Genomic DNA, 26,047 nt, shown 5'->3' with positions numbered 1-26,047 from the left:
CAAATTAGCATATAGTGCAACAATGATTTCAGGAGTAGATTCCTCAGTGCCCCTTACCCATTTAGCCCATCCCCCCTCCCACAACCCCTCCAGTAACTCTCAGTTTGTTCCATATTTAGGAGTCTCTTCTGTTTTGTCCCCCTCCTTGTTTTTATATTATTTTTGTTTCCCTTCCCTTAGGTTCATCTGTTTTGTCTCTTAAAGTCCTCATATGAGTGAAGTCATATGATTTTTGTCTTTCTCTAATTTCACTTAGCATAATACCCTCCAGTTCCATCCATGTAGTTGCAAATGGCAAGATTTCATTCTTTTTGGTTGCCAAGTAATACTACATTGTGTGTGTGTGTGTGTGTGTGTGTGTGTGTGTGTGTGTATACACACACACCACATTTTCTTTATCCATTCATCCATTGATGGACATTTGGGCTCTTTCCATACTTTGGCTATTGTTGATAGTGCTGCTATAAACATGGGGGTGCATGTGTCCCTTCGAAACAGCACACCTGTATCCTTTGGATAAATGCCTAGTAGTGCGGTTGCTGGGTCGTAGGGTAGTTCTATTTTTAATTTTTTGAGGCACCTCCATACTATTTCCAGAGTGGCTGCACCAGCTTGCATTCCCACCAAGGCCCATATTTCTAATCAACAAGCAGACATAAACTATATTTTCCACAAGTACTTCAAAATAGTAATGTGTTTTCGTCTGACTAAAAACGACCATGTGGTTCTGAGGAACAATTCTGAGAGTAACACATAATTTTATTCCCTCAGAGAAAGAAATTAATGGTTTATAATTTGACACATTTAAGATGACTTCCATATACTTTAAATGAAAATGAGTGCAACAAGAATGGATTACAAATCTGGTATCTCTTGGGTTCAAATACTCATTTTGAGTAGGATATTTGTATGTACTTTTAAGTATCTTACAGAGTACCCAAGTCACTCTACAATGAAGAATTGCTTCCTAATCTGGTCCATATTAGATTTAATTTCATTTATTTGTTTAACAAACATTTGAATGAAAGCTTGCTTGTTCTAGGATTGTTCTGGGTGCTAGAGATATAGGAGTGAGCCTAAGAGGTAAATCCCAGCTTCATGAAATTTATAGGCTAGAGGGGAAAGACCATGAAATACACAAGTAAAATCTATAGTACATTGGGTGGTACTTAAATGCTAAGGAGAAAGTAAAGTGCATAGGCAATGGGGTTAGAGAAAGTTGCAGTTTTAACTACATTATCAGGAAGAACTTTACTCAAATGTTACCTTCTTAATGAAGACTTGAAGGTGAGAGAGTATGCCACTCAGCTCTCCAGGGGAAGAGCAGTCCAGAGGGAACTGAAGAGCAAAGACTCTGAATGAGATGTATAATGTATTTGAGGAACAACAAGGAGGCCACTTGGACAGCCTCAGACAAGTGAGTTATAGGGGAAAAGTAATAGGGGGACCAGATATTAGAGTGCCTGGTGGACTGTTGTAAAGATTTTACTGCTTTTCTGAGTGAGATAGGAGTTATTGAAAGCTCTGAGTGGAAAGGTAAGAAGATCGAAGTTTTTCAGTATCTCTCTGGCTGCTGTGTTGAGAGTAGTCTGAAGGTGGAGGGTGGAGTGGTGGCAGAAACAGACTGGGGAGCTGTTTCAGTAATCCACAAGATTTTATGTATATATCCATAACTATCTGATAGAATTACCACCAAACATTGCTGCCTTCCTGTCAAGCTATAATTGAATTAGGATTTTCTAATTCAGTTCAAATAAATAAATTTGCTGGATATAACATACAGTGGTGAGTGTGCAATTATCTCTCACTGATAGGAATATCTTTCTATTTTTAAATGTTTTGTATTTTTAAAGACTGAATTTTTTTACATAAATCATGTATATGCAATTCCATTAAATGATTCACAGATAGTGAAAATTTGAGAAACCATAATTTGTTTTGTTTTCTTTTGCAGTTTTACCCTTTTCCCATATCCCTTAATATATAAGGGCAGGGTCCTTATTTTAGCCTATACATTAAAAAATGAAAAGTATTGTTCTTATTTGTATTTTTTATGCCATTACTAAAAAATTGAGCTTTTGTATTCATATAGTTTGCCACATGTGAGTTAAAAAACCACATGCTATTGTAGGTGGTGTTTTCACATATCATGTATAATATAGATATGAAAATATTTTAAATATTCAAATTTAAAATATGTAGGGAGTAGATTCTTTTTGATTATGAAGCAACCCACAGAACAGTGAATAAATTTATCATCTATGATTAACAAATAATTTTAAGTACATAAAGCATATATGATTATCTAACAAGTACTTGTAAAACAAACACTTGTGTAACTAGTCGGTAGGTTATGAACTAGAACATTGCTTATGTTCCTAAAGTCCCCAGTGTACTTATCCTTGGCCGTCCCTTCTATGTGTAACCACTGTCTAGGTTATGAACTAGAACATTGCTTATGTTCCAAAAGTCCCCAGTGTACTTATCCTTGGTCATCCCTTCTATGAGTAACCACTGTCCTAACTTTGAGAATCCTTTCCTTTTCTTGGTTTTAACGTTATGTAAGCATTCTTAAACAATATAGTTTCTCATGTTTTTGAACTTTATATAAATGGAATCATTGAATGTGTTTTTGTGTCTGTCTTTGCTTATCATGTTTCTAAGTTTTATTCATTTTTTTTTTCTTATAGCGCTAGTTCATTGGCATTAGTGTATAGAATTCATTGCATGAACTGTGATAAAATGAAAAATATTAGGTCTTTGTGCTTGGTTCTTGTCATGTAACTCCTAAAGACCTTGGAATCTTTTTTTTTTTCTTTTGTATGCTAATGAGGTAAATAGTGTCTGGGATCCCTACATAGTTTCAGGGTGGGCTGGTCACCAGAAAGACTGAGGCATTTTAGAGGACTAGAACTTTTAGCCTTATCCCCTGACCTCTGGAGATGAGAGAGGAACTGAAGGTTGAGCTAATTACCACTTCCAGGTTAGTTCCTATTTGGGACTATTGTGGGCAATGTTCTTTGGAGGTTCTTATGATTTATCTTTCTTTTTAATTTGTAGAAGTTACTTATCTAGGATTTGAGTCCTTTGGTTATATATTAAAAATATCTCCTTTTTTGTAGCTTGTTTTTATCATTCTCTTTGGTGTCTTTTGATAAAAGTTCTGGATTTTACTATAGTCAAATTATTTTTCTCTTACGGTTAGTGCTTTCAGTCTTGTTTAAGAAATTTTTCCATTCTCTGATTCTAAAGCTTTATAGTTCTTCCTTTCACAGACATTTGGTTTGTCTCCAGTTGAATTTTGCTTAAGGAGTGAAGTAGGAGTCCCATTTCATTTCCCCTCCATTTGTTCTGGCTTAATTTATTAAAAAGACAGTTCTTTCCCTGTGCTCTGATATGCTACTTGTCTTAAATCGGGTGTCTTTGTAATTGTGTTTCTGTTTTTGACCTCTTAGCCCGTTCTTTATTAAATTTATCTCTTCCTGGGGCGCCTGGGTGGCGCAGTCGGTTAAGCGTCCGACTTCAGCCAGGTCACGATCTCGCGGTCCGTGAGTTCGAGCCCCGCGTCGGGCTCTGGGCTGATGGCTCAGAGCCTGGAGGGTGTTTCTGATTCTGTGTCTCCCTCTCTCTCTGCCCCTCCCCCGTTCATGCTCTGTCTCTCTCTGTCCCAAAAATAAATAAACGTTGAAAAAAAAAAAAATAAATAAATTTATCTCTTCCTGCATAAATACCATACTATCTTAAATAAAATTAGCTTTATAATTAATCTTTATTGGGTAGAGCAAATCCTCACACCTTGTTCTTTTTCAAGGGGTTTTTGGCTATTTTGGCCCTTTTGGTTACTGAATAAATTTTAGAATCACCTTGTCAAAAATTATTGTTTTATTTTAGAACGCAAGCAGGGGAGAGGGACAGAAGGACAGAGAGATAGAGAGCAAGAGCAAGAGAATCCCAAGCAGGCCCTGTGCTGATGGTGCAGATGTGGGGCTGATCTCCTTTCATGACCTGAGCCGATATCAAGAGGTGAATGCTTAACCGAGTCCCCCAGGCGCCCTTATTTTTGTTTAACATGTTTATTTATTTATTTATTTATTTTGAGAGAGAGAGAGAGAGAGAACACACTTCTGCATGAGAGAGGAAAGAGAATCCCAAGCAGGCTGTGGCTGTCAGTGTAGAGCCCACCGAGGGGCTTGATCTCATGAACTCTGTGAGGTCATGACCTGAGCCAAAATCAAGAGCCAGAAGCTTAACCTACTGAGTCACCCAGGTGCCCCAAGAAGTCATTAACTGTGAGATCATGACCTGAGCTAAAATAACGAGCCATAAGCTTAACCTACTGAACCAGCCATGAATATGTATTTAAATATTCTCATGGCTTCAAATCCTATTAGGGTGGCCTTCTTTTTGCTGAGGTTAACTAGGAATTCCACGAGTTATTTTGGTTTTGATTCTTTTTTTTAAACAGTTAAATAGTTAATCTTTTTGTAATTTTGTAATCCTATTTGGTTGATTGTAAACACATTTATCTATGAAATGTTAACAATTTGCTAATTGTAGAACTATTAGAAATTATATACTTTAAAAATACAAAATTTACCAAAAATGATAAGATAGACCTTAATGAAAAGGCTGTATGTTATCTATGGGACTTAAAATTTTTCTTCCCCTGAAAATTAAGTAATAGGCATTGGAGATATTTTATTGACTTGAGGGAAGGGATGACTTTTGGGAAGGTAAATTTTTTCTTATCCAGAAATTAGTGATGCTTGTTCACCTTGCTTTTTGTTCCTTTCCTTATAAATTCTAGCCTTAAGTTGTCTAATAGCCACCTTTGGCTTTTGAGCACTTGAAATATGGCTAGTCTAAGTTGAAATGTGTAATCTGAAATAAAATACATACCACATTTTGAAGACTTAGTATGAGAAAAGAATGTAAAATGTCCCATTCATATTTTTATAATTGGTTACTTATTGAAATGACAGTATTTTGGATAATTGGATTAAATCTATTATTAATAATTTCATCTGTTTCTTTTCATTAATGTAGTTGTAAAAAATTTTTAATTCAGTATGTGGCTTGCATTCCACTCCTGTGGAATAGTGCTGTGCTGCTCTACCCTAATCTCACCCAACACCTGGACATTCCTACATTTTCTCTTTTTAACAAAGTTGTATAGTGCCTAATACCAAAGTGCTTGGTTATTTTTGTTAGATTAATTTTTTCCCTCCGTGAATCACAGAAATAGGAGAATGTTATCTTGTCTACTGGGGTTTTTCCTTTTAGAAGAGGTGAAGCTCCTCTCTTATTTTTATTTTTTTTTAATTTTATTTAAGATTTTTACTTTTTTAAGTAATCTCTACACCCAATGTGGGACTTGAACTAACAATCCTGAGATCAAGAGTTAGTTGTATGCTCCACCGACTGAGCCAGTCAAGCCCCCCTCCTCTTCTATTTTTAGTTTTCTGTTGCCATCTCCTACTACCAGTTTCCAAAATAATTTTTTTCTGCCACCGCTTGTTTATTCTGAACTCAGCCACGTGATTTTTCAGTTTTAGTCGAATTATTAATAAATAAGCCCTTTTAGGGGCACCTGGGTGGCTCAGTCCGTTAAGCGTCCAACTTCAGCTCAGGTCATGGTCTCGTGGTTCATGAGTTCGGGCCCTGTGTCAGGCTCTGTGCTGACAGCTCAGAGCCTGGAGCCTGCTTCCGATGCTGTGTCTCTGTTTCTGTCTGCCCCCACCCAGCTCCCCCCACTCAAAAAAAAAAAAAAAAAAAAAAAAAAAGCCATTTTAGTCTGGTTTTTTGTTTGTTGCAGAATTTGAGCTTCTTTTTTATAAAGACAATGGTGTCTTACGTTTCCCAGTCTTTGAGGCATTCATTCAACAACTACAGTAGAAGTCTGAGAGTGAATTCATAACCTCAGTGAAATGATAAGTTTGCTAGTGAGAATAAATTAATAAAATGGCACATTATTAAATAGCAGTATTGATCACTTCATGATAGAATTCAACAAAACAGTAAAGTCTATTTATTAATGCAGAGAGAAATAACCATAGCCTTGAGGAAGAAGTTGGTATTTATAATAGATAAGGTATGTTTAGACACTTATTTCAGATAACTATTAACATAAAAATATATTGTAGTGAATTAGCACTGCCTGGATTTGAGTCCTGATCTCATCACTTGCTAGCTACTGTGAACTTGGGCAGATTATGTAATTTGTATGAAAGTTTTTCATTTGTATGTAGGGATAATAGTAGCTACTTAATATAATTTGTGAGGATTAAATTAGTTAATATATTGCTTTTAGCAGTGTTTGGCAGCAAGTATCTACATATCTCTATCTGTAGGTATGTATAGATATGTAGATACTTGCTACAGTTTTAACAAATATTTTCCATGGTTATTGCAGTGTTGATATTATTATTTTTAATGGTAGCACAGTATTCAGTTGGGTACCATAATTTATTTTTCTTTGAGATTCATTTTCATTTTAGTGGAGAAATATTTGCATGGTTGAACTCAAATCATTGTTTCTCTGTTTTCTTATGTATCTTGAATTTTAAGATCAGAAAGCATTTAGATGGGTAGCAGGACTGGTTTTATTTTTTTCTAAGATTTAAATTTAAATTGTAAATGAATGTCTACCACAGAAGAAGCCAAGAGCTTTTAAATTAATTCTTTTGGATCTGCAAATGGTATCCCAAAGTTTAACTGAATAGTTTAATTGCCCTCTTTTGAACAATTTAAAGTAGCTACAGCCTTGTGATCATCACTGGATTACTCTATGTTGGAAAATTTTTGGCAGATGGTATACAATCATCATTCAAAAACCAGTTATATTGTCTTTTCCAGCTTGAATTAGGAGAACATTAGCATTAAAGTTTGCATTTTGAATTAGCATGTGCAAAAGTTGTTTCCTGATAAATGTTTGTCATCAAATGAAGTTTTGATTTTAAAAAATTAATGGAGCATGTCAGTGTAGCAGCCTCAGAAAAATAGCTGAAGCACTGGGTTACTTTTGGACAGTCTTTCAAATCCTTTATTACCATTTGAGTATACATGCATGATAATTTTTTGGAAAGCTAAAATATGGTAATTCAGCTGTTAACAGTTCACTTTTACTGCTTAGACTTGAATTTAGTTTAGCATGTGCTGCTTTGGGTTGATACTAGGGATAGAGCAAGTAAATGAATTTATATGAAAAATACCACATTTACTGTTAAAATATTTTTCAAGCTATTTATTTTATACCTTTGTTAGTAAATAAGAGGTAACATTAATTTAAAATATTTGGAGTAAGTGTGTTTTCTGTTGAATAAACTGTATCTCAAACTCACTTAAAAAATCCAGATTTCCTCTTTCAGAACAATGTCCTATCATTACCAAATATGGTAGCCAGGAAACTACTTAAATAAATAGGCATTTGCTTGTGGAAAATGAATTGCAAGTCAGTATCGTTTTCTCTTTGCAAAATATTCTAATCCATTCGATTTTGTGAAAAATGGACTGTGTTGTGGTGTTCAATAATAGGCAGTTAAACTTGATTTATTTCTCCCACCATATATCCAGTCATGTGCCATCCAAAATCTCGTCTTCAAAACTGATAGCTCTTATTCCATTCTTTAAAATATGTGGTCATTAAATTAAGCTCTGTATTTATTAAGCAGGGTGGTTTTAAATGTTGTGGGGCAGAAGAAAAGGAAAACAAAGTAGGTCCCTGCATGTAAGCTTATTCTAGTCTGTTGGGTAGACGTACAAATTATAAATTTTTTTTTTAATGTTTATTTATTTTTGACAGAAAGAGAGAGACACGGAGCATGAGTGGGGGAGGGGCAGAGAGGGAGACACAGAATCCGAAGCAGGCTCCAGGCTCTGAGCTGTCAGCACAGAGCCTGATGTGGGGCTCGAACCCACAGACCACGAGATCATGACCTGAGCTGAAGTCAGTCGCTCAACTGACTTAGCCACCCAGGCGCCCTTATAGACATACAAATTATAGATTCTGTGTTAAGTTTTTAGTTGTTACTGGAGAAAGTAATGTTAAACCAGCTTAAGCAAAGAGGAATTTATTGGCTTACATAAATGAAAAGACTAGCCTTGGACAAGGGTTGGATCCAGACACTTAATGTAATATTCAGAATCTGTTTCATTTTACTTATCATACATAGCTCTGCTCTTTTCTGGCTTCGGTCCATTCTCAGGCAGCATCTCCTTCAGTGGTGACAAAGATGGCCACAGCAGTGCCAGGCTTATATCCCATAAGTTCAGCAACTTCAGTGATGGGCTTCCTTTCTAAATAGTTTCAGAAGTTTTGGGATTAAGTTTATTTGGCCAGACTTGGATCCTTTGGTGTGGTTGGGAGTGGGAGAGGGGGGAGTAAGGATGTTCCAGCCCTATTTGAACTAGATGGAACAAAAGGGAGATGACTAAGTTCTAAAAAGAAGATACAGATTTCTACCTACTAGAAGAAAGGATACTGAGAGGACAAAAACAGCATAAAGTCTATAAAAATGAAGATAAAAATTTTGTTTGAGCTAAAAAGATAGTTTTTTTTTTCCAGTGTTTATTTTTGAGAGAGTACAAGGAGGGGAGGAGCAGAGAGAGGGGGACAGAGGATCCAAAGTGGCTTTCCACTGACAGGCTGACAGCAGTGAGCCCAAAGTGGGCAAATTTATAAACCACAAGATCATGACCTGAGCTGAAGTCAGAAGCTCAACTGACTGAGCCATCCAGGCGCCCCTAAAAAAATGGTTTCTAATAGGAGCTACTTAAGAAAAGCTTCAGACAGGTGGCTGTATTTGATTTGGGCCCTGAAGGATAAGTATAATTTTTCCAAGGCAGAATGAGTATAAGAAAGGACTTTCTAGGTCACTCATCTGAGAAGTTTGGCAGTGAAAGGAGAGAATTAAAATGGAAGCTATTGGAGTCTAAAGAGGAATGTTAAGACTCTTTTCCACCTCGGTATGGAGAAAACTTGAGCATTCTTATGGCAAAGGAGCAGAAGCAAATTAATAATGCAAAGAAGGCAATCACTGATAAATAGGAGAATTCAGTGAGAATTAGGATATAAGTAGAAGGCGTCAGAGTTAGGCAGGAAAAGGGAACTGTTCATTCTCTGAGGACAAGTGAAATAAGGTGGGTAGTGGTGGCTGTGAAGTTAAAACAAACTTGCTGTTAAATTGGTAAGTGGCTACGGTCTTGCTTTCTAAAAGCAAGGAGAAAAGGTTGATCAGTTATCTATTGCTATGTAACCATTCCAAAATGATTTTGTGGGTTAGCAATTTGGCTTGAACTCAGGCTGGGTGGTTTCTTCTGCTGGTCTTGCCTTCAGTCATTATTGTAACTGTGGTCATTTGAACTGTGGATGGATGGTCTTAAGGTGGTGGCTTTACTCCTGTGGTTGGTGATGACTGTTGGCTGGGCCTTTTTCTCCTTGTGCTCTCTCATCGTCTGTGAGCATTCACAGGGCAGTGGCTGCACTCAAAACAGGAAGAGCTGAAGCAGTTAGGCTCTTATGAACTTAGAACTCCCAGTGTCACTTCTTTCACATTGTATCTGTCAAAGCAAGTCACAGAGCCAGCTCAGATCAAGTGGAGAAATAGGCCCCACCTCTGTATGTGAGGAGAAGCAAAGTGACTTTATAAAGAGTGTATCCTAGAATCAGAGGAATTTGTACCTCTTACTCTTCATCTAACATTTTGTGAAAATTTTTAGTCATGCAGCCAAGTTGAAAGGATTTCAGAGTGAATACCCATATGCCTACCAACTAGATTGTATGATTAATATTTTCCTGTACTTGCTTTATCATGTATTTATCCATCTATCAGATACTCAATTTATATTATTTTTGTATATATTTCAGAGTAAATTGTAGACATCAGTACTTTCGTCTAAGTACTTCATGTATATTTAGTAGGAGTCTATTTGTTCATAGTTTTTTCTTAATATGAAATGTTTACGGACAATGAAGTATACAAATTTTAAGTGTACATTGTGCCTACTTTTGCATTCTACCACAGAAGGGAAAAATTTGAAAAGATTTTCAGTGAAATGCCTCAGAGGTTCAACTATAGTTGTATAAAAGAATTGCAAAGAGTGACTTCCTTCAATATCTTGATGTCCTCGTCACTAATAATTTTTTATTTAGTATTACCTCAACATTTAGGATTTTCATTTGTGTTACATTAAAAAAATTTTTTTTAATGTTTATTTTTTAGAGAGAGAGAGAGGGACAGGAGTGCAAGTGGGAGAGGGGCAGGGAGGGAGGAAAACACAGATTCTTAAGCAGGCTCCAGCCTCTGAGCTATTAGCACAGAGCCTGATGCAGGGCTCCAACCTCCAAACTGCGAGATCATGACCTGAGCCAAAGTTGGATGCTTAGCTGACTGAGCCACCCAGGTGCCCCTCATTTGTGTTACATTAGTTTGAATTCACTTTGGGTGTTTCCCTACCTCTATCATTAAACTTTTATTTCGCATATACTATGGACAAGCACTGTGCTAGAAAAAGGATGTAAGTAGGAGCTCTCCTCATTTCTAGGTATTCAAACTAAAATCTCGAATCAGATTAGATTAATAATAGATGTCATTTATTTAATGCCTCTGCCTAAGGCCAGTGATAAACACTTTTTAGTTGCATTGTTTCATTTAATCCTTATAATTTAAGAGTTAGATACTTTTTCATTTTATTTTATTTTATTATTTATTTATTTTTAAAATTTACATCCAAGTTAATTAGCATATAGTGCAACAATGATTTCAGGGGTAGATTCCTTAGTGCCCCTTACCCATTTAGCCCATCCCCCCTCTCATAACCCCTCCAGTAACCCTCTGTTCTCCATATTTAAGAGTCTCTTTTGTTTTGTCCCCCCCTCTGTTTTTATATTATTTGTGCTTCTCTTCTCTGTATTCATCTGTTCTGTGTCTTAAAGTCCTGATATGAGTGAAGTCATACGGTATTTGTCTTTCTCTAATTTTGCTTAGCCTAATACCCTCTAGTTCCATCCATGTAGTTGCAAATGGCAAGATTTCATTCTTTTTGATTGCCGAGTAATACTCCATTGTATATACAACATCTTCTTTATCCATTCATCTGTCGATAGACATTTGAGCTCTTTCCATACTTTGGCTATTGTCGATAGTGCTGCTATAAACATGGGGGTGCATGTGCCCCTTCGAAACAGCATACCTGTATCCCTTGGATAAATGCCTAGTGGTGCAGTTGCTGGGTTGTAGGGTAGTTCTATTTTTAATTTTTTGAGGAACCTCCATATTGTTTTCCAGAGTGCACCAGTTTGCATTCCCACCAACAGTGCAGAAGAGATCCTCCTTCTCTGCATATTTGCCAACATCTCTTGTTGCCTGAGTTGTTCATGTTAGCCATTCTGACAGGTGTGAGGTGGTATTTCCTTGGAGTTTTGATTTGTATTTCCCTGATGATGACTAATGTTGAGCGTTTTTGATACTTTTTCATTTTAAAAGTAAACTAAGGCATGTGGAAAAGTTTGACTTGCCCAAGCACTTACAGCTTCATGAATCAAGCTGATGTGACTCCAGAACCCAGAATTAACTCCTGAATTATAATAATTAGAAGCAAGAAATGTGCCTTATTTTACACAGTAGGTAACTAACCCTTTAATTGGTCATCTTGCTTCATAGGGTAATTTTAATCTTAATTGTGCTTAAGTAGAAGATTAAATTTTTACAAGCTGATCATTGAGAAAGTTTAATAAACTATTTTTCTAGTTTATGAGTAAATATTTTAGCAATTTGAAAAAGGAGAAATTTTAGTGTTATAATTTTTTTAAATTGAACTCTGCCCAATGTAGGGCTTGAACTCACAACCCTGAGATCAAGAGTTGCATGCTCTACCAACTGAGCCAGTCAGGCACTCTAGTATTATAGCTAATGATTTAACTGCAGATAATCAGATAGATGCGTGGTCAAAACTATGTGACAAATTCAGCCATAAATTTAACCTTTGAATGGAGTACTGCAGTTTCTTATAGCTTTAACACTTTCATTATTCTGATCTGTTATGTCAGTTGTTCTAGATTATAAACCCTTAATCAATTTTTCATATGATGCTTTTTAAAAAAATGTTTATTTTGAGAGAGTGAGAGTGCACATGCATGTGAGCAGGGTCGGGGCAGAGAGAGAGGGAGAGAGAGAATCCCAAGCAGGCTCCGTGCGTAGTGTGATGTGGGACTCAATCTCAAGAAACGTGAGATCATGACCTGAGCCAAAATCAAGAGTTGGTTGCTTAGCCAATTGAGCAACCCAGGAGCCCCTCATATGAGGTTTTGTTAGTAGTTCCTTGACTTTATTGACTAGGTATTGGGTACTTTTATTGCTAATTGGCTTATGAACAATTTAACAAATAGTCAAAGATTGAAACCATTTCGACTTGCTATTTGTGTAACAGTAAAGGCATTTTGTGCCAAGAATCCTGCCAAAGTGCCATTAGTTAACAGCAGCCATTGTGACACCTGAAGTGAAAGGTTCTTGAGTTCATCCACCATGCTAGCTTTCCTGTTAGGTCAGTGAATGAGGTAAAGTTATGTATGTCTAAGCATATCCCTTACCTCAGCAGTATATAAGATATTTATTTTTAAAGAGCAAAGAACATCTTATTTTTTTAAGTTTATTTATTTTGAGAGAGAGCAATTGGGAGTGGGAGAGGCGCAGAAAGAGGGGGAGACTGAGAATCCCAAGCAGCCTCTGCACTTCCAGCACAGAGCATGATGTGGGGTTCTACCTCACAACTGTGAGATCATAACCTGAGCTGAAATCAAGAGTCAGACGCTTAACTGACTAAGCCACCTAGGCGTCCCTGAGATATTTTAAAAATGTTCCTTCACTCAGATTTCCCACAACTGTTCATTTTATTTTATTTTATAGTTTATTTGTAAGTGGCTTTAAATTCTAAGTCATATGAGTGGGTTACAAACAATAAATTTGTGTTTAAAAAATCTAATTGAGTGTTATGTTTATTTTTGTGTATAGGTCTTGCTATTTTGGAAGCTACAAGAAAAAAATAGATTAGGGGAGGTTTGGTCATGGCTCAGATATCCAACAATAATGGATTTAAGCAATGTTCATCACATCTGGAACCAACAAGAACAAAAGAAGTGGACAAAGAAGAAGCATTACAGATGGAAGCAGAGGCTTTAGCAAAACTGCAAAAGGATAGAGGAGTGACTGATAATCAGAGAGCCTTTGAGTTACCAAGCAACACCAGACAAAAAGCACAAGTTTATAACAAACAGGATTATGATCTCATGGTGTTTCCTGAATCTGACACCCAAAAAAGAGCAGTAGATATTGATGTAGAAAAGCTCACGCAAGCTGAACTTGAGAAACTATTGCTTGATGACAATTTCGAAACTAGGAAAACACCTGTCTTGCCAGTTACTCCTGTTCTGAGCCCTTCGTTTTCAGCACAGGTCTATCTTAGACCTACTATTCAGAGAGGACAGTGGCCACCTAGGTTATCAGGGCCTTCCACATATACTTTACCTTCTATTTATCAGTCAACTTACAGCAGTAAACAGACTGTATTCCAAAATGGCTTCAGTCCAAGAATGCCTGCTTTTCCATCCACAGAACCTATATATTTAAGCTTTCCAGGACAGTCTCCATATTTTTCATATCCTTTGACACCTGCCACACCCTTTCATCCACAAGGAAGCTTACCTATCTATCATCCAGTAGTCAGTCCTGACATGGCAAAGCTGTTTGACAAAATAGCTAGTACATCAGAATTTTTAAAAAATGGAAAAGCGAGGACTGACTTGGAGATCAAACATTCAAAAGCTACAGTCAACAATTTACAGGTATCTCCAAAGTCTGAAGATATAAGTAAATTCGACTGGTTAGACTTGGATCCTCTAAGTAAACCTAAGGTGGACAATGTGGAGGTGGTAGACCACGAGGAAGAGAAAAATATTCCAGGTTTACTAGCAGAGGATCCTTGGGATGCTGTTCTTCTTGAAGAGAGATCACCAGCAAGTTGTCACCTTGAAAGAAAGGTGAATGGAAAATCTCTTTCTGGGGCAACGGTAACAAGAAGCCTGTCTTTAAATATTCGAACAACTCAGTTTACAAAAGTCCAGGGCCAAATATCTCAGGTATAGTCTTTTCTTACTAACTTCTCAAATGTAGTAATATAACACAGAATTCATGTTTGCGTACATAATTTATTAGGTAAAAGAAATCTTTTTCATGTTGAATTTTGTTTTCTTTATTCCTAAATGTGCTGTGAATTTTAGATTGTGTGGTAAAGGATGAAATGTGTTTAGGTCAGTTGAACAATTACTTGCTATTAATAGATTTTTTTCTAGGATTATAAATTAAACTCTAATCAAGGATCTGGCTGTCACTGATAGGTATTTAAGATAATTTTTATCTCTTCATGTCTTCTCATTATATACGGTCCTACTTTCTCTTCATTATCTTTTATTTTCCAGGTTAAACCAGTAATTTTGGTTTTTAACCCCATTATGGAAAATTTTCCATATATTTTGTTTTTAACCATAAGTGAATGGAAGGAAAGGAAGGAAACCCCATAAAAGTCATTAAAGGACTCTCTCTCCACACCTATATTGATTAAAATGAAAAATGTGGTATAGTTGCTGAGTTCATATTGTCTTACTATCTGTAAAAACTAGTTAAGGGTAGCTAGAACAGGATGTCTTCCCTCAGATGAGAGGCAGCAGGATTTAGATTTTTCCTTTCCAAATACAGTATATCATTGCAGGTTTCTATTTTGCTCTTGTAATATCTGTGGGTCTTGGGAATGTTTAAGTTTCATTCTCCCCTTAATGCAAATTACATCATTCAGCTAATTAGATAAGCACTTAGTTACTCTTTAGGTGCTGGGAATCAACTAGCCTTTAGGGAAGGAGAAGCAAATTTTGCATGATTTTGAATGGGTGTATGTTGAATTGCGACTTTAAAAGCCATTTTGGAGAAACAAGCAGGTAGTAAGAAGGCTTGGAAACACAGATGAGATTTTTGGATGACATTATCAGAGAAGAGAAAAATCTTAACTAATGGAATGTTTTATAAGTGGATTTTGACTACAGTTCACTAAGGATATGTTATTTTAAGCTTTTCAGTATTTACAAATTTAGTCACATAATCTCTTAATACTTTCAATTAAAAAATCACAAGTTAATTGTATATTTTAAATTGATATCCTAAATATAACATCAAATTATTTTCTCATAATATCTCTGTCATATTGTTGAGGGTTTTCTTTTTGTTTTTACAAAATAACAATCAGGGGCGCCTGGGTGGCGTAGTCGGTTAAGCGTCCGACTTCAGCCAGGTCACGATCTCGCGGTCCGTGAGTTCGAGCCCCGCGTCGGGCTCTGGGCTGATGGCTCAGAGCCTGGAGCCTGTTTCCGATTCTGTGTCTCCCTCTCTCGCTGCCCCTCTCCCGTTCATGCTCTGTCTCTCTCTGTCCCAAAAATAAATAAACGTTGAAAAAAAATTAAAAAAAAACAAAATAACAGTCATTGGGCACTTGGATGGCTCAGTCGGTTGAGCGTCTGACTTTAGCTCAGGTCATGATCTCATGCTTTGTGAGTTCGAGCCCCACATTGGGCTTTCTGCCCAATGCAGAGCCTGCCTCAGATCCTTTGTCCCCCTCTCTCTGTCCATCCCCTGCTTGTGTTCTCTCAAAAATAAATAAACATTAAAAAAAAAACAAAACCAAAATAACAGTCATTTCCTAAAGTATTTAAAAGGAGATGGAGAAACTAAGCCATGAGTCATCCACCAAAAAAAAAAAAAAGAAAAAAAAACCAAAAACAAAAAAGAAGATGGGGTGGGGGAAATATACCAAAAAGAACTGATAATTGTATATTTAGCTTTCTGAGGCACTACTCAACTTTCCCATAATGGCTGCACCATTTTACATCCTATCAGCAATGTGTGAGAGTTCTAGTTTCTCCATATCCTTCTCAACACTTGTTATTTTCCATTTTCTGGCTTATCGCCATCCTGATGGATGTGAAACAGTATCACTATGGTTTTGATTTACATTTCCTGATGACTAATGATGATGAGTATCTTTTCATGTGCTTAATTGGCCATTTATCTTTTTTGGAGAAAATGTTTAAGTCATTTGCTCGTTCTAAAAATTGGATTGTTCATAGCAGCTTTACTCATAATAGCTCCAAAGTAGAAACAACCCAAATACCTCATCAACTGATGAATGGGTAAACCAAAGTGGTATGTTCATACAGTGGAATATTACCCACAAAGAAGTGAAGTCCTGATATATGTTATAACATGGATGAACTTTAAAAACATAAATGAAAGAAGCCAGGCACAAAAGACCATGTTTTGTATGATTCATTTTATATATGTCCAGAAATGGCAAATCCATAGAGAAAGAAAGCAGATTAGTGTTTTCCAGGGGTCAGGGAAGGAAAGAATGGGAATGATTGTTTAATTGTTACTGGGGTTTTGGGGAGGATGATGAAAATGCTCTAGAATTAGACCATTTCAGTCTTCTTACCATAGTGGTGATGACCACACAGCATTGTGAATGTATTGAAAGCCAGTGAATTTTATGTTCTGTGAATTTTACCTTAATTAAAAAATATATTAAAGGCACTAGTTCACCTGATCCATCCTGCTCAGGCCAGACCACTGCTGGATTCACATTTGAATCAGTGTTCCAATGGAGAGATCCCTCCCCAAACGTGGGTCTCCTTTTTATAGGCAAAGCATGACAGCATGAGGGGATGGTGTCTGACACTATGCAGTCTGGATTAGGGAAATCAGCTGTTTCAGGAGTTGGAAGGGCAACTGCCTAGAACTTGGAAATCTCAGGAGCTATGGAAATTTGCAGTTTTTGCTATCAGAAAAAAGGCAGCACCTGGTCCTATAGGGAGCTAAGTGTAGGCTCAGTCCTCCCATTGGTAGAAGAGAGAGTCCCTGACTGTCCATACAACCCATCCAGGTCACTTTTAAATACTCCTGCTCCTTGCATCACACTTTTGTATGTATGTATTCACATCTTTACAATATATGCATTGTGGCCACAATACATAGACTATCTTGAATTTGATCAAATATTTATAAATGACTGGTTTATTTCATATCTGTGTGTCTCAAATTCTAATTTTCTCAGCATCAAAAAGTCATTTATCCACTAAGGGAAACATTATTCCAAGTGAGCTGAGATTACCATTTTAGGTGAATTGTGGTTATTATATTAGATAAGTTGAGGTTTCTGGATCAACTGGAGTTATTTACTGTCCAGTGATCCTGGATCAGAACTCAGAACCTGAGAGCTGCATTCTTTTTATCTATGTGTAGATTTTCCAACTGAACTTTTTTTTCTTTTCTTATAATGGTCACTGAGACAGTAGAGAGTTCCTAAGAATCCTATGAGGACAGAGCAACCCATACCTATTTTACAATTGAGGAAATGTGAAGAAATTTAGGAATTCTTAATTTTTTCATATAATAATGGTATTGTAAGTTAAATGAGCTCTTATATTTTAGAGATGTATACTGAAGAATTTGTAAATGAAATGTAATAAATTATAGTTTTAATAGAAGGAAAAGATGGGGATAGGTGCTTCTAGATGCAACAAGATTGGCTATGTGTTGATAATTATTGAAGCTGTGATGGATACATGGGTGTTCATTATATTATTTTTTCTACTTTTGTATGTCTGAAAATTTCCACAATACATTAGAGGTTAGGAAGAAGACCACAGAACTATTTGTAAGAAGAAAAGCTGATGTTCAGACCCATGATGTGACTCTAAAATCACTTCCCCCACTCCATCCCTTTAGTGATAGAACATGCTATTTTGGAAGTAATAAGTTCCCTGTCAAACATGGGTTAAATAATTGGCTTCCCGAACTTAGTTGTATGTCACTGTGCCCTGAAGAGGAGTTTAGGCTTCTTCAGTCCTGATATTGTGTGTTTGGGGGTGGGAATAAGTGGTGAGATTTTGGAATTTGAGGGAAAAGATGACTTAAAAACATTTTTTTTTTTCCTTCTTTAAGTGATTTTGATGCAGCTAACCTGCTCCCTTGGACTAGCATTTGGAACCTTTTGACTAGATGACTTTAAAGTTAGTTTCTCTGTATTTCAGAAGCCTGTAAAATTGGGAAGGTGACAAGACAAATAGCAAAACAAAAATTAAGTACCCTGGAAACCGTTTCTTCACAACTTAAGTTGCTTTTGCTACAAAATCCTGCTTCCTTTTCTTTCCTTTTTTCCGTCTTTAGACTGGTCACTTACAGTTCAACTGATATTTTCTCCACCCTTTCCTTTGGTGAGGACAGGGCTGTGATACCCACATGCCTTTCTTTCATTGCTCCCTGCATACATCTTTTCCTCCTTATTTTTAATATTTGTCATAGTACCATCTGCTGTTAAGACATCTAATGCCATTCTATTTTGTAGAACTGCTTTACGCATATGGGTCATTTCAACATTTAATAATGTAATGCTATTTTCAGAGTCATTTAAGGCCTTATTTGTGTATTTATCAAGGGCCTTCTTGTGCTGTATGACATTTTGAGCTGAAGTGTTGATCAGTAATGGCCTCAGTAGTTTTTATTAAACTAATATTTGCATAGCCAGCCTTTCTTTGTCTTCTTTCTATAAAACTACTGTATGGAAACCAACTATTGGTGTTACCTATTGCTAGATCTGGATGGTGGAATAGACTAGTTCTAGTCATATTCAAACATAATAGCATAGTCTGGTCCAGGTATGACAGATGCCAGATTTAGGGTTTGACAGGTTTTGAGAACAGTGTCAGGGGAGTATAAAAGTATAGCTTGATATTTAGTCATCCCCTGTCATCCATTGATGACCTTTAGTTTCTGAAATTCTTTGAACCTGATGAGAGGTTGTCACAGTCAATGGCTTTCCCATTGGAAGTTTAGATGCTTCTACCAGTAGTGCAGTAGCTGCTACTGCTCCTAAAGGCAAGGTGGCCATCCTTGGGCTACATTGTCAATGGATTTGGAAAAATATCCTGCAGGTTTCAATTAATGCCCTAGTTTTCATGTTAGGGGCTAAGGCATGGCTTCTTTTTTCAGCAAGGAATAGGGTAAATAAATGGCTTTTCTAAGTTTGGTAGAGGTAGAACTAGTAGAGGGTAGTTTAATTTTTAGTTGTTGAAAGATCCCCTGTTGTTCTTTATCCCATTTTGAAGGCTCTTTATCTGGTCCTCTAGTGGCTTCATATAGAAATTTGGCTAGGACTCCAAACTCTGGGATCTGTAGATGGCAAAATCTAGGCATTCCTGTAAAGGTTTGGAGTTGGTTTTATGTGACAGGAGGTTCCAATTCTATTATAGCTCTTTTTCTCTTGATTGGCAGGGAATGCTATCCAGTAGTTAATTCATATCCCATATTTCTGTTTAGAAGTTTGAGCCTTTTTAGACTGTTTTGGTATCCTGTTTCTCTAAGAAAGTTTAGTACAACAATAGAATTATTGTCTGAGACCTCTTTCATGGAGCTTCATATTAAAATATCATCCACGTATTGTACTGTTATTCCCTGAGGCAGTGTAAGGTCTCTAAACTCTCTGCTGAGTGTATTGCCAGACAAATGGGGACTCTTCTCTAAATCCCTGTGGTAGGACTGTCCATGTAAGCTGGCATGCTTGATGTTCTCCTACTGGAGTCCATTCAAAGGTCAGTAGAGGCTGGACCTCTTCACTTAAGGGGATACAAAAGGAGAAATGCTTTAAATCAAGCACTGTAAGCCATATACCTTTCTGTATTGCCTGAAGTTTGAGTCAGTACAGTATAAGGGTTTGTCACTCTAGGGTGAATAAGGACTATAGCTTCATTTATTACTCTGAGGTCTTGTACCATTCTGTACTGGCCATTAGGTTTCTATTTAAAAAAACAAACATTTTTTTAAATGTTTATTCATTTTGAGAGGGTGTGGGGGAGGGGGGAGGAGCAGAGAGCAAGAGAGAATCCCAAGCAGGCTCCATACTGTCAGCACAGAGCCTGATGCAAGACTCCATCTCACAAACCATGAGATCATGATCTAGCCAAAATCAAGAGTTGGACATTTAACCAACTGAGCAACCCAGGTGCCCCTTAAACATTTTATTTTTAATTTTTTTAATGTTTTTTTATTTTTGACAGCGAGAGAGAGAGACAGCGTGAGCAGGGGAGGGGCAGAGAGAGAGGGAGACACAGAATCCGAAGCAGGCTCCAGGCTCTGAGCTGTCAGCACAGAGCCCGACGTGGGGCTCGAACTCACGGACCGTGAGATCGCGACCTAAGCCAAAGTCAGACACTCAACCGACTAAGCCACCCAGGCGCCCCTAAACATTTTATTTTTAATCTCTGCACCCAACGTGGCACTCAAATTTACAACCCTAAGTTTAAGAGTTGTATGCTCCACCAACTGGGCCAGCCAGGCACCCCTCTCCATTAGGCTTAACAGGCAAAATGGGAGTATTATAAGGGGACTGGCAAGGTTTAAGAATTTCATTTGTAAGAAATTTATCTATGAGTGGTTAGAATCCAGCCCTGACTTCTGTCTTAAGAGGATATTGTTTTCTGTGTGCAATAATAGCAAGATCCTTTAGAGCTGTTTTGATGGGATGGACTATTGCCTTCCCTGGGATATCAGAATTCCAAATTTGGGGATCTACATGTTCCCAAATGTTAGGGGGAATTCCAGGTGGATGTCCAGTTTTTCTTCAGCCCTTAGAGAGGAGACCATCCTCCTGTCTAGTTAGTTTGAACTGGCTTCCCAACTTAAACATGAGGTCCCTTCCCAGTAGGGGAGTGGGACAGGAAGGGAGAACCAGAAAAGAATGGGTAATTACTTGGTCTCTATGTTTACAAGTTACAAGAAAAGTTTGTAAGCATGATTTAAGTTCTCCTATTCTAGTAATTTTAGAAAGACAGGTCGCACTGGAGTGCTAAATAAGGACAGAGTGAGTGGCTTCTGTATCAATAAGAAAATCAATGAATTTAACTTACTCCCACATCCAGGGTAACATGGAGCTCAGCCGTCATTATGTTCAGGGGAGCCAGACCAATCTCAGGGCCCTGTCATGCTCTCTTCAGGTTGTTCCACTGGGTTGAAGTTTGAGGACCTAGGGCCATTTTTGCCAATTTATGGTGAATGTCTGGTGCTGACTGGCTTATAAAATGTCTATTTAGGATAACCAGCCTTTCTGGTGTGGCTGAGTCTAAATTTATATATTTACCAGTTTATTCTATTAAAAACCCCTAAAATAAGGCTGGATTTTCATCATTTGCCTGGGTTACTTCCTTAATTTTATCAAAATTGACAGGTTTAGAAAATCCTCTTTTCATTCCCTCCAGTAAACACATGACCATATGGTCTCATCTTCCCCTGTCAGGTCTGTCCTTTTGGTAGTTCCAGTGAGGCTCGGCATTAGGAACAGTGAGTGTCTCCTCCTACTAGATAATGATTTCTATCCCTGGTCACCAGCTTATCTGTAAATTCTTGTGTCCCAGCCCAAATTTAGGCCTTTTCTTCTGGGGTACAACAGTGCATTAGAATAATATAGATATCCTGACAGGATAAATCAAATAGTAGAGACACCTGGTGAAATACATCTATAAACTTATGTGGATCCTCTGAGTATCATCCTAGTTGTTTTATTTGTGCCAGATCTGACATAGAAAATGGGACATGTACCTTAATTGTGCCCATTTCCCTGTTTGCTGCTTCCCAAAGTGGATACAGTCCTGCCTTAGTCTGAGTGTTTGATAGGTATGATGTTCTACTTCTAGTACATCCCACTGGGCTTGGAGCAGAAGGCTCCAAAGGTTTATATGGAGGGGGAGTTACTAAGGGTCTGGGCTCGCATGTGGGCTTATTGTGACTTTTTCTTCTGCTGATTGATTTGTCTGACTCAATTGGTTTCTTTGATTGAGTGGTCTATTTTATTTATTTATTTATTTATCTATTTATTTATTTATTTTTACATTTAACTGTGTGTTATATATTTATTTTTTTAACTGTAGTTGGCACATTGTGTTCTGCATTTTTTAAAAGTCTATTTATTTTTGAGAGAGTATGGGGGGGAGGGGCAGAGAGAGAGAGGGGAAGAGAGAGGATCCCAAGCAGGCTTCACACTGTCAGTGTGGAGTCCTCTGTGGGTCTCAAACCCACAAACTGTGAGAACATGACCTGAGCCCAAATCAAGAGTCAGATGCTTAACTGACTGAGCCACCCAAGTGCCCCTTGGATGGTCTATTGAAACAATCATCATTTATTTATTTTTTTTTATTAAAAAAATTTTTTTTTCAACGTTTATTTATTTTTGGGACAGAGAGAGACAGAGCATGAACGGGGGAGGGGCAGAGAGAGAGGGAGACTCAGAATCGGAAACAGGCTCCAGGCTCTGAGCCATCAGCCCAGAGCCCGACGCGGGGCTCGAACTCACGGACCGCGAGATCGTGACCTGGCTGAAGTCGGACGCTTAACCGACTGCGCCACCCAGGCGCCCCGAAACAATCATCATTTAAATATCTAGGGGCGCCTGGGTGGCTCAGTTGGTTAAGTGTCCAACTCGTGATTTCGGCTCACGTCATGATCTCAGGGTTCATGAGATCAAGCCCCGAGTTGGTTTCTGCGCTGTCAGCATGAAGCCTGCTTGGGATTCTCTCTCTTTCCCACTCTTTCTGCCCGTCCCCCACTTGCTCTCAAAATAAATAAACATTCAAAATAAAATAAAACATCTAAAGGTGTGGGGGCCTGGAATCTTACCAGGCACATCCTACAAATCTTTCTTAGATTAGGATCCTGACTCAGTGTCATCAAGGTCTGGATGTAGGGCCCTTCAGTCCATTTCCCATGATGCCTGCATAAAAGGTCTAATTGATAAATAGTATTAAAGTTTAAGGACCTGTTAACAGGCCATTTTTCATCATCCTCCAGAGAATATTGAGGCCAGGCATTATTACAGAAGAAGATGAAGTACTTCTTTAAATCCTTTTGTCTAGGGGCACCTGGGTGGCTCAGTTGATTAGGCATATGACTTTGGCTAGGTCATGATCTTAAGGCTTGTGAGTTCAAGCCTTAAGGCTGGCTCTGTGCTGACAGCTCAGAACCTGGAGTCGGCTTCAGATTCTGTCTTTGTCTTCCTCTGCCCCTCCCCTGCTCACTCATTTCTCTCTCTCTCTCTCTCTCTCTCTCAAATATAAATAAACATTAAAAAAAATTTTTTTTAATCCTTTTGTCTAAATTGACTCCAGTGTGCTAGGAGACAGCCCAAAGGGGTATCCTTTGGGGTTGAGGAAGTTGATCCCATATTTAATTCCTATAAAATGAAGAGAGTACATTAACTAAGAGTCCATTACCAAAATCCCCCTTGGCTTCCAAATGGCATCCCATCAGGAATATTGCCAAAGGTTCCTGGGGTTCAGAGTGGCAGGTAGTATCCCTCATTCTCAGCCACTCTGACACCTTTGTGCCACTTGAAGCGTTGTTGGACCTTTCTTCACTTCCCTGCTGCATCCTAGGCTACAGTAGGTGACAGTGAATGGATAGAAATGCTGGAGAGATTGGGGCTGCCTCTTTCCATTTTGAAAGAGTTGATATATTTGGCAACCAATAATAATACCTTTGTTAGCATCTAGATCTAGTATCAATGGATGGAGTAGAGGTCTTGGCCTTTGTTAATATGGGGCAGCTATTTTTTTTTTTTAATCTTTTTTTTAACGTTTATTTATTTTTGAGACAGAGAGAGACAGAGCATGAACGGGGGAGGGTCAGAGAGAGGGAGACACAGAATTTGAAACAGGCTCCAGGCTCTGAGCTGTCAGCACAGAGCCTGACGCGGGGCTCGAACTCACGGACCGTGAGATCATGACCTGAACCGAAGTCGGCCGCTTAACCGACTGAGCCACCCAGGCGCCCCTAAGGGGCAGCTATTTTATATCATGTTATGTGACCTATATCTAAGTTAGAAGTACTTTCAATCTGAGGGCAGGACTGAAAACGCCAAACAGTCCATGGGGAAGGACAAATGAAAGACCTGATAAAATGAAAATATGGAACTCCTGCCTAATCTGGGAAACTTTCTCATGAGCTTTAACCATAATCCAGTCACAAGGGAGTGATCCTCCATTGGGTGAGTGCCCCACTGATCCCTTTCTGGAAGCACTCGATTAGACATATCTTGGATTTTATGCTTATCAAGGGATTACATCAGGTTTAGAAGGAAACCTTACATGGGAATCTTGAGATCGGTGGCTATCCTAACGACATATATGGCTGTCCCATGCCTAGAAAGAATACAAGTATTAAAAGAAAAGGTAAAACAGGGAGAGCCTGATTTCTGAGCCCAATGCCATTATGGCCAAAGTACTGGTGCCCAGCTGGGCGACAGGAGTTTGTCCCTTCCCGTAGTATAGCCACAAGCAAGAGGTCCTCTCCTAAGCACTCTGGCAAGACATGTTCTGAAGGGTCATACTATTCAGGACATCCCTGAAAAAGAAAAAGAACAGATGGGAAACAAAGACTAGGAGTAAAGACGACTTCTCATGTTGTACCAGTGCTCTTGGATTCACTGTGTTGTCCTGTACGGGCCATCAAAAATGTTAGGACATCCTTGCACACAGCAGTCCAAGAATTCTTGAGACATTTTATGATGCAATTTAGCAAGTTTATTAAGTAGCATGGGGACAGGATCTGTAGACAGAAAGAGCTGTACTTTTTGTTGTATGAAGCTGGTGGTGATATGCTGTGTGCTCAAGGGAGAGGGGACATGCAGGGAGTATTAGATCATAGAATTTCTACTAGTAAAACTACTTTTATAACATTTCTCTGGTGCTTATCATTCAATTCAATTCAATATTAACTATTGGTGAGATTTACAGTCAGTCATGAGACCCTTGTGTGTAGCAAGCAGCATGTATTTGACCCTTAGCTTTCTGGACTAGGGTCTAGAAAAGGTGACCATTTTTCTGCTTCTGTCCCTCATTAGTTAGACTAAATGATTTCTGAGGTTCCTTTCAGGAATAATATTTAAAGTTTGGAAAGTTCCCATGTAAGAGAAAGTGGACTTTTTTTTCTTTCTTTTAAAGTTTTGTATTTTGGACATAGTTCCTCAAACCAATTCATCAAGTGGAATAACTGAAAATCATAGTATTCCTGTAAAAAGAAAAAAAGATGAAATGTACTAAAATTTTCAATATATTAAGTATGTTACCATTGTGTTACATTAAGTAGTACTTTGTGCTGAATTTTAACAGACTAGTGGTGGCAAGTGCTGAAAGTTGAAATACAGAATAACTTTAACTGTATAGAAAGGTTAAAATTAAGCAAATCCTGTTTATATTTTTCAATGTAAATTGAGAAATTCAATTTAGTAACTTCATTTTTTTTTTTTAATTTTTTTTTTCAACGTTTATTTATTTTTGGGACAGAGAGAGACAGAGCATGAACAGGGGAGGGGCAGAGAGAGAGGGAGACACAGAATCGGAAACAGGCTCCAGGCTCTGAGCCATCAGCCCAGAGCCTGACGCGGGGCTCGAACTCACGGACCGCGAGATCGTGACCTGGCTGAAGTCGGACGCTTAACCGACTGCGCCACCCAGGCGCCCCTAGTAACTTAATTTTAACATCCATTGTTTCAGGTGTGCCTGGGTGGCTTAGTCAGTTAAGCGTCCAACTCTTGATTTCTGCTCAGGTCATGATCTCACGGTTCATGGATTTGAGCCCCCTATTGGGTTGTGCACTAACAGTGCAGAGCCTGCTTTGGATTCTCATTCTCATTCATTCATTCATTCTCTCTCTCTCTCTCTCTCTCTCTCTCTCTCTCTCTCTCTCTCTCTCTTCCTCCCCTGCTTGTTCTCTCTTTCTCTCCCAAAATAAGTAAATAAAAAAAAAAAAAAGTCCATTGTCCCAGAAAGTAGAACCAAGGACCAACTAGAAAGAAAATTAAAAGGGGTGCCTGGGTGGCTTAGTTGGTTAAGTGTCTGACTTCAGCTCAGGTAATGATTTCACGGTCTGTGAGTTCGAGCCCCGTGTCGGGCTCTGTACTGACAGCT

The 26,047-nt window shown here is 38.1% G+C and overlaps 1 protein-coding gene across 1 annotated transcript in view; it reads left to right on the top strand.

The window, feature by feature from the left end:
• The window catches only part of PIK3C2A (phosphatidylinositol-4-phosphate 3-kinase catalytic subunit type 2 alpha), a 197,658-nt gene that overhangs the window by 87,604 nt on the left and 84,007 nt on the right, over positions 1 to 26,047 (top strand). Inside the window, exon 3 of the mRNA XM_045484660.1 lies at positions 13,008 to 14,131. Within this exon, the coding sequence (XP_045340616.1) occupies positions 13,061 to 14,131 (1,071 nt within the window). The 5' untranslated portion in view covers positions 13,008 to 13,060. The remainder of the gene's footprint in view (positions 1 to 13,007; positions 14,132 to 26,047) is intronic.

The sequence above is a fragment of the Leopardus geoffroyi genome, chromosome D1, assembly GCF_018350155.1.
Source record: "Leopardus geoffroyi isolate Oge1 chromosome D1, O.geoffroyi_Oge1_pat1.0, whole genome shotgun sequence".
Taxonomy (NCBI): domain Eukaryota; kingdom Metazoa; phylum Chordata; class Mammalia; order Carnivora; family Felidae; genus Leopardus; species Leopardus geoffroyi.
Note: the sequence above shows the minus strand (reverse complement) of the source record. Positions and strands in the feature narration are given on the sequence as shown.